This window comes from Leptonychotes weddellii, chromosome 8 (genome assembly GCF_054177405.1).
Source record: "Leptonychotes weddellii isolate Sample4059 chromosome 8, ASM5417740v2, whole genome shotgun sequence".
NCBI classification, from domain to species: Eukaryota; Metazoa; Chordata; class Mammalia; order Carnivora; family Phocidae; genus Leptonychotes; species Leptonychotes weddellii.
Window position 1 is genome coordinate 2,691,386 of NC_138376.1, and position 9,421 is coordinate 2,700,806.

Consider the following 9,421-nt stretch of genomic DNA (forward strand, 5'->3'; position numbering starts at 1 on the left):
GCGGCTTTTTCTTATGCAGCTTTCCTCTTCCCTAGGAGGCTCAGTGATTCTGTATCAAATCTAATGTTATTTTCTATCAGTCTCACCTTCCCTTTACTAAGACACTCCTGGAATGGCCTCATTGATCAGCCCTCACAGGAAGGAGTTCCAGAAACATTCTGATGCAAATTTAGATTTTGATTCTTTTGTGTGAAGCAACAATGGAATCTATCTCAATCCTATTGAATAAATGCAAAACCTTAATCCAGGCCATGCAGTCACCAAAGAGAAGTTTTGCTTTCGGTGTTTTCCCTCTTCCTTCTTCGGTGGAGCTGACCTCGAGAAGCCCGTGAGCTGCCTCGTTGTCTCAATCTTCCAGAACTCTGTGCCCAGCCCTCTGTGAGGAGATTTGTAGGGACAGTGATTTCTCGAGTCCTTAGAAGACAGTGTCGGTGGCCCACTATCAACACAAAACACTAAATACTCTCCAAAGAAGACACGATAAAAAAAACTAATGTGTACGGTAATTAATAGTTATTTTTTGAAACCGCTCACATTATCTTGGTTTTATTTGTGACTCCCTTCCCAATAGTGAGGCTGGTGAAGGGGGGGCACAGGTCCTCAGAGGCCTAAATCCCAGTAAACTTTCCCAGAGCTATTTGGGACCATGGGCACCCTGCTGTGCTTGGCTGTAAAAATTCTGCAAAAAATAAAAATAAATGAAAATTTTAAAAAAAATACACATTCTGCAGTTTTGTGGCATATATATCAAGCAGATGATGGTGATGATGAAGAAAGTGGTTGACTGTGACCTTTTTACGTATTAAGAAGTAATATGAAATATTCGCCATTGTGACGGATGGCTCTCCGTGCTTTATGTATATTATTCAGTCCTCCCACCACCGTATAAAAAGGGACTGTTTTTACTTCCATTTTACAGGTGGGAACTTGGAGTCACAAAGTATCAAAAAATTGTCTCAGAGTCACCCAGCTAGTAAGCACTGAATCAGGCTTTAGAGGCCCATGCTCTAAGTCCCCACCCTGTCCGGAAACTGAATGCTCTGGGACTGTCCTCAGCATAACCTTCCCGTGGCTTTGATGTGTGTTTTCACATAATCCTCGGCAGCTTAGGATGATGCACAAAGGACCAGTTTTTCATGCGTTGTGAAAAATGAAATCCTGGGCTGTTGCCAATTAATTTTGGGAATCTGTTATATTTCTGTTTGTTTGTTTTTCCTGGTTGCTAGTTTATATCATCTTTGCATCTTTGGACCTTCTAGGCAGTGTAGGTTCAGGGGGGAAATGTGTGCGTCCAGGTTTTTCCGAGTAAAGAAGTACCCGTGGGGAAGCTCGCTGTGCCAGCACTCGGGTACTCAGAGGGTGGCTCCCAAGGGCCCTGGCCGAGAGCCTGCGGTTAGGTGGGCGCTGGGGGGGTGGCCGCCCTGCTCCTGTGTTTGTTCAGGATGCACGCTGTGCCTCAGCCCCACCGAACCCAGCCCTGGCTCTGTACGCACATCATCCCTACACGTGCCGACCCTTCCATTCTAAAGGCAAACCATTTCCTTTAGTGTTTTAATTCCTGGCTCCCGGTTCCCTCTCTAAGAACCTGAGTTGGGCTTTTCGTTGTTCCTCTCAGACGAAAAAGGACTAAAATAAGGAAGAAAACCAAGTATACCATCCTGGATAACATGGACGACCAGGAGAGAATGGAGCTGAGGCCCAAGTATGGTAAGGTGGTCTGCAAGATGCTTGCCCGGTGCTTGAAAGGATCGGATCCGGGGGTTTGCCTGAGCGTTCCCTTGGGTGAAGGGGGAGCGACAGGCTGGAGCCAGCAATTTAATTGGGAAGGAAGAGTGAGTCTGAGCTTGTGGGAGGGAAAACCTACACCAATCCCAAGGATATGCGACGGGGAGGCATCGTTGTATTCTAAATTTCATGAAATTTTGGGGACGCACTTTGAGGCCTTAACGGCTGAGAGATATGAAATGCCTCTTATCAGCTGAGCCCCCCCTTTGCCCCCACTGCAGGCAAAGACCGCTTTTCAAACAGGTTTGCCTCTGGCACAGCTGGGCTGTCGGGCGTGTGGCCCCGCTCCGCCCCAGCGCCCCTCTGAGCGCTGCGCCCCGCAGGCCTGCTCCCCGACAGCATTTCCCTTAGCTGACGATCCATATGCAGGCGAACATGAAGCTTTGACCGAGCCGGCGAGGGCCCGTGGCGGGTAGGGCCGGGCCACCTGCTTCTCTCAGTGCTTCTGGTGCCTCTCTGCGCCCTCCGTGCCCTCCCCGGTCCTCCTGTCCAAATCCCTGCCTGTGTGAAATATCGCTGAAGCAGTGCTGGCCAATCGGTGTGTGCTTATCCGTTCTTGATTCCTGTAAGATTGATTTTTCAACGTTTCTTGCCTGTTTTGAACCATCTTCTCATGAGTCTTTGTCTTAAGCCCTTAGCTAGACACTGTAAATTCTCTGAGAGCAGGGATTGCATCTTATACCGCATCTCTTAGTTTGACCAGCAGCAATCACATATTCTACCAAAAATATTTTGATTGAACCAAATCGTAAGACCGTAACAGCTTTCACTTCGTGCTTACTGAGCGCTAACTCCTGGGCATCAGCTTCACCTGCACTGTTTTACGGAGTGCTCACCATAAACCCGTGGAGTACGGGCTCGGTCATCTCCCAGTATTAATGGTTATGGAGCCTGAAAGCCCAGAGAGGTTAGGCATCTTGTCCAGCATCACACAGCTAGCTAGTAAGTGTCAAAGCTTGGGTTCAAGCTCAGGGGTGACTCCAAAGCCCCTGTTGCTGCTCACCAGGGCCCCCAACCCCTGCTCTGTTGTGAGTGATGCTCTGAAGGTGCAGAGAACACCACTGGGTACATGGGACCTACAACCAGAAAGACAGCTGAGAGCGAAAAAGGCCGTTTCCCCCAAGATGCATCTGTCTGCTTCTCCCTAGGTATTAAACACCGAAGCACAGAGCACAACTCCAGCCTGATGGTGTCCGAGTCTGAGTTTGACAGTGATCAGGACACAATCTTCAGCCGAGAGAGGATGGAGAGAGGGAATCCAAAAGTTGCTATGAATGGTTCCCTCAGAAACGGAGCTTCCTTCAGCTATTGCACAAAGGACAGATAATGGAGCAGTTTGTAAACTCGAAGGCTACCCACAGGAATCGCTGAATCCAGGACCAGTTAATGGGAGTTAAAACACAGAACTAACTCTTGTTAGAATAGTGCATTAATGTCCTTTCACACGGGGCTGGATGTGTGTCCCTGTATTTAAAAGATCTGTTTTCTTGGGGTGTTGGAGACATGAAACAAAACAGAAACGTTGCTCTTTTAAACAGAGATGCTTGCTAACAGGGATACAGGTTGGGTCAGATACTAGGTATACACGTAGAAGAGTTTCGTGTTTCGTAGGTGGCGCAGTATTTATATTACCTATGTGGAAATAAAGACTACCCCTGTGTCTATCCGCAGACCTTTAGGTAAGTTAAACACGCATTTAAAGAGGGCTGATTTCTCTTTGGAGCTGCGATTGCCTTTGAGGACGACATTCCGAACATGGTTTTCCTGGTAGGACCCACACAGTCACATGGCTGCGTATATTACAGTAGCTTACTTGAGGTGTGGGTTGTCTTCTATGTGGCAAGTTTTCTGTGCTGACTGAGACCCCCGTACAGAGCAAGCCCCCCAGTATGTTTATTCCTTGCTGTGGCCAGCCACCGTTTGCCCTCTGACAGCAGCTCCTGGGAATCTGAGAGCTGAATAAGAATCATCTGATGAGGACCAGAGGCATAGAAAGGGACGTGGGGGCATAATGACCTGTAGGTTGAAAGTTGAAGGTCACATGGTAACATTCTTTGCCTTTTCTTTCTCCTAGAAAAGCTACCTTGAAGCCTCTCCTAGCCCCAGTGTATGTTAAACACGATAAAAGTGATTATTAACCGATGGAACATGTATTGAGTATGTCCATAGGCATGTATTTAGATTGCCATAGATAGGAATAATGACTCAGCAACTTTGTCTATATTCTCAAACTCAGAAATGTAGTCCGTCTTAATTAGGATGGGATGCTCATGATAATTGGCCCCTACAGATACTTTCCATGATAACAAATTGACATAGACATTCACTTCATAGGTTTAAAAAAATATATTAAATCTTTTTTTTTTTTTAAGATTTTATTTATTTATTTGACAGAGAGAGAGAGCGAGAGCAGGAACACAAGCAGGGGGAGTGGGAGAGGGAGAAGCAGACTTCCCGCCGAGCAGGGAGCCCGATGCGGGGCTCCATCCCAGGACCCTGGGATCAGGACCTGAGGCGAGGGCAGACGCTTAACGACTGAGCCACCCAGGCGCCCCTTAAATCATTTTTTTTTAACCAAATAAATCTCATTTTAAATATATGGGGGGGGAGAACCCATCCCCAACCACAGAGCACCCCAGAGCAGACCTGGAGTGAACTATAGCCTGAGGAGGTGGCTGGCCCCTGTTGGTTCTCCATCCATAGTCTTGAGGCTGGTGACCTGGGAGGCGCCCTTGGCATTCTTTGGAAAGATTAGAATAGAGGTGGGGCCCATCACAGATAGAATCAGTGTGGTGGCCTCAGGCGTGAACATACCTAAACAGGATCCTGGTGCACAAGTTTCTGTGAAACTAGGATTGCTTTACCATGATTAAGTGGAAAAGCAAGAGGATCAGGTTTAAACCATCAGGACAGAACAAGGGAGAAAATAGTTGCTGTGGGTCCCTGAACAAAATTAAGCTTGCAGATGCTTTTGTTCTCTCTGGTCATACTCATCCTCATCCTCATGAGATCATCTTGTTTTCAATTTTTGTACTTTCTGGGGAACCGCAGAACTAAAAAGTATATAAGACTGTAATTTTATTTTTAAAAAATAATTTCTTTGCTTATGCCTCCACTTCTGTATTACTAGTCAGTTCAGTCTATCTGTGATGTTAGAAGGAAGATGTGATGGTTTCTACACCAGTATTTATCTTCATAAACTTAATCCCTCACATACCTAGTGAACAGAGTTGTTTTGTATACAACCAGAAATTTCCAGCTTCGAGGAATGCAGAATAGGAAGTGGATAGCGTGCAAAGAAGAGTGAACGTTTAAGTGCTTTATGTGCATAATACATGTTTTATATATACCCCACTGGTCCTTACAGTCAGCCTGGAAAAGGAGATACTATTCTCATGTGGCAGAGAACGACCTGGAGTCCTAGAGAGGTTAAGCAACTTGTGCAAGGTCACAGCCCAAGAGTGCTAGATCTGTGAACGGAATGCAAATTTTTTAAGCTGTGAAGCCCATGCTTTCCACCCTCCTCCCTTACTATACAGAGAACTGCCACCCTCAGCTGTTGGACAGCAGATTCTGGCTGGCCTTTTGGACCATTTGTTCCTGGGACCCAGGGGACTTCCTTCAGACGATGGAGAGAACACAGGACGCAGAGAAGCCTCCCTCGTCCCTCCTGCGGGATCACACCCTGCGGCAGCGCTCTGGTTTCGAGTGCTGCTTCCGCCTCCCCTGGCCTCCCTTCCCCCACGGGTGCACCTTGACCTCAGGTGCACCAGGAGGTGGTCTGCCCTGGGTACCCCGTGGACCCCGGGCGGGGCGGGGCGGAGCTCGGGGTGAGGAAGAACCGCCTCCTGCCCGCCACCCAGGGCAGAAGCTCCCCCAGGGCCAGGGGAGGGAAGGTTCTCCAGCTGCTTGACGGAGAAGCCCGCCCACGAGGCCCTTCAGTCAGTGCAAGGGGATGTGACCTGCGGACTCAGGCCAGTCGCGGAAGAATGCAGCCGAAAGGCGGCGCGGGAGGCGCCCCAGCCTGGGGGCGGAGGGTCCCGGCCGCCCTGCGCTATTTCCCAGGTCTGACCAGCTCTTATTTGTGGGACCACGTATGAGACATGGCCAGTCTAAATAAAGGTGCCTGTATTTCCGTCGGAGCAGGGGAGTACTTCCCGCTTCGCGCGAGGGCCTCCCCTGGGGTGGGAGTGGGCAAGCTGGCCTGACCTGTTCTGTGCGGCCCGAAAGCCCGCGGTTGTTTTCACGTTTCCAAATGGTTGGGGAAATCGTGAGGCTGTGGTGAGACTTTAGTGGAGTTGGGATTTCAGTGTGTGCACCGAGACAGCCGTGATGGAAGGCGCGCCCCTCGCTCCTGCTTGGAGGACGGCAGAGGAGCGGTGTGCAGGGCCGTCCCAACCCCAAATACCCGCTTCCTGGCCCTTCTCAGGACCATGTGCCCAGCCCCACAGCCCCGCACTTCTACCGTCTCTCTCTGCCCCTCCCCCTCGCATGCCCTCTCTCTCTCTCCAAAATAAATAAAGAAATCTTTAAAAACCAAACAAAAGTAGTCATTCCAACAGGGGCACAGGCAGGGACTAGCAGTGTTCTGTTTCTTGCTCTGGGTGCTGGTCACAGGGTGTGCTCAGCTTGTGAAGATTCAGCAAGTTGTTCACTTCTGTACTCTTTTTGGCATGCATGTTACATTGAATGAAATTTAAAAAAAATATTTTTTTTAATTTAAATTCAGTTTAGTTAACATAGACTATTATTAGTTGCAGGGGTAGAATCTAGCGATTCATCAGTTGCATATAACACCCAGTGCTCATTACATCATGTGTCCTCCTTCATGCCCATCACCCAAGAATAAGAAACCTTGCCAAGTGATTTTACTTCCAAAGCTGAGTATAAAGGGCTAGCAGAGGGATTTCTTTGGTGGTGGTGGATACAGTTACAGTTACAGGTGGACACAGTTACAGTTACAGATACAATTCTGTATCTTGATTGTGGCAGTGATTACACAAACCTTCCTACCGATGGGATTAAGTTGGATAACACACACATTCACATAAATGAGTGTACAAGAAACTGGGGAAACTGCCAGAAGGTCTGTATTAACAGTATGATACTTATGTCAGTTCCCTGATATTATGTAAGATGGTAACCACGGGGAGAAAATGGGTGGGAGGTATGGCAGAATGTACCACTTTTGCAACCTCCCATGAGTTTATAATTACTTCAAAATAAAAAGTTGAAAGATGTGGAGGGGAAATAGCCAGATTCGTGATTAACAGTGAAATCCTAAAAGTTCTTCCATTAAAGTCAGCAACAACAACAACAACCAGCATTTCTCCAACTAAACAGTCTCCCTTTTTGAGATGAGTTTAGGGAATGGCCAAATTTCCTGCATTTGAAGCCTCCTTAGTATTATCACCTCTGTCCCAAGGTGACGAGCCCAGAATTGCAGGCCTGAGGTCTTAGCACAACCGGAAGAAAGCACACAGTCTTACCTAATCTGACACAACACCTGCAAACACGTCCATGTCCCCTGAATCACCAGGACGGGGGATTGTTCGCGGCCTACACTGTGGCGAGTCCTTCCTAGTTAGCTGATAAAATGGATGGATGGTAAGTAAATCTTCAGACTGCCAATTTCCAAACCCATTTCCATTCATTTATAAATAGCACATGCAAATAGAATATGCTGGTAGCCTTTCAACACTCTTAGATGAAGCAGGGCCTATTTTTCCAGAAAGTTTTGCCAGACTTCGTCAATGAAAACCATACTGATTTGCTTTTTAATTTGCTGCGGGCTAAAATAGAAGCTGTAGCATTTACATTTACTGATAGAGAATGGAAGAAATAGGAAGAAGATGAAAGTAACACTTGCTTTTAAGCAGAGGCCTAGGCCAAGGATGTAAAGAACCCCCCCAAACTGAGAGGTAAATGGGTAATTTCTCCTGGTAATAAAGTAATTTTAAAAAATAAAAGCAGGTTCAGTGGAACACTAAGCATTGTCTACACATAGCAGGCCTTCCTGGGTTCTCTGATTCCCGCATTCAGTGCCCTTGAGGCATTTTCTGACCCTGTACCATTGTAGACAAGAGTGGTGCAAAATGCAAATTCTGGCGTCTTGGGAGTCTGACTGACTTCCCTCCCACGTGTGGAAGAAGCTAGTGTTCTTCCATTTGCACATTCATTTCAAGTTTTCTCATCCATATAAAATTTGTGGGAGTTTTTCGCTTATTCTTTCAACTGGTTATAATACCCTTACCAGCTTCCTCATTAATGAGTTAAATAAAATACCGTATGTTCATTTTTAATTTTTTTAATTTAATTGACAGCGTGAGGGGGAACACAAGTAGGGGGAGTGGGAGAGGGAGAAGCAGGCTTCCGGCCAAGCAGGGAGCCTGATGTGGGACTCGATCCCAGGACCCTGGGATCATGACCCGAGCCGAAGGCAGTCGCTTAACCAACTGAGCCACCCAGGCGCCCCCGTATGTTCATTTTTTAAAAAACCAAAGCAGGGGAAAAGAAATGCATGAACTCAGTGGAATGAACAAAGGGGAACACATACCCAGTGGCACTGCTCTTTCTTCCGATGAAAAACGTTCAATGTCAGATTCAATGAGGCCACATGAAATTTCTTAAAAAGTAATGAGCACTGGGTGAAAATACAAGATACACTGTTAAAATAATTAACAGTGATTATATCTGAATAGCAGGATTTCAGGGAATTTCTTCCTCATACTGCTCTGTATCAGAAGAGCCCAAACTTGAGGAAAAGTACGTCATGGGTAACAGTGGGGTGAGTAGAAGAGACTGGCAAATTTGAGAAAGCTGGAGTATACTTTCTCACACAGCTACACTTACAAACCATGTAAATTTTCAGTCTGGTTCAGCAAACATTCAATGAGCACAAACCACGGGACAGATCCTCGTGAAGATGCTAGGGTACAAAATCTCACATGCATGCTCCTGGTCCACGGCATTCACTGACTAGAAGCTCTCTGGGGAGGGAGCACTATTTACACCTGCAGGAGAGGAAAAATAATTTTCCTTCTACCCTTCTGAGTTCTTGGCTGAGACCTCTGAAATAAAAGCTAGAGGAAAAAGAGAAAAACAAGTTCATTAACATGTATGCCTCATGTACACATGGGAGATACCCAGGGAAGAATGAGGAACTCGAAAGAGGTGGCTTGAAACTCTGGCTTACATAACATCCTCAACAAAGAGCAATACATTTGTGCAGAAATGACAGGACAGAGGAAAGCAGCTGTAGGCTTTCAAGGGTAGAGAAAAAAGCCAGTTGGTAAAATCTGTTATGTAGATTCCTGTGGTGCCCTTTCCAGGCCGACAGGATCTGGAGTTGTCTCTGGGGATCAACCTTTTTCCTTCCTACTGCAGGGGTGGGGGCACCTTTGTAAACTTAGGTCCTGCTTTTAAGAAAATAGGGGGAGGGCAGACAGCTTTTCTGGTATCTGCTTCTTTTAGACATCTTCAGTTCACAATAATTGTTACATCAAAGCAGCATATTTTGGGATGGCATACTGCTATTCTTCATACATACCTGAACTGGTCTAATAATATCCAATATAAACTGAAATGACGAACCGGAGATAACCACAACCAGAAACCTTAACACAGAAACAGGAAA

General features: G+C 46.7%; 1 protein-coding gene across 1 annotated transcript in view; it reads left to right on the plus strand.

Moving 5' to 3' along the window:
- LOC102732193 (uncharacterized) overlaps positions 1-5,001 on the plus strand; it is a 25,790-nt gene extending 20,789 nt beyond the window's left edge. The window contains exons 11-12 of the mRNA XM_081827524.1: positions 1,616-1,707; positions 2,934-5,001. Of these exons, the coding sequence (XP_081683650.1) occupies positions 1,616-1,707; positions 2,934-3,112 (271 nt within the window). The 3' untranslated portion in view covers positions 3,113-5,001. The remainder of the gene's footprint in view (positions 1-1,615; positions 1,708-2,933) is intronic.
- Positions 5,002-9,421: the final 4,420 nt, after the last annotated feature.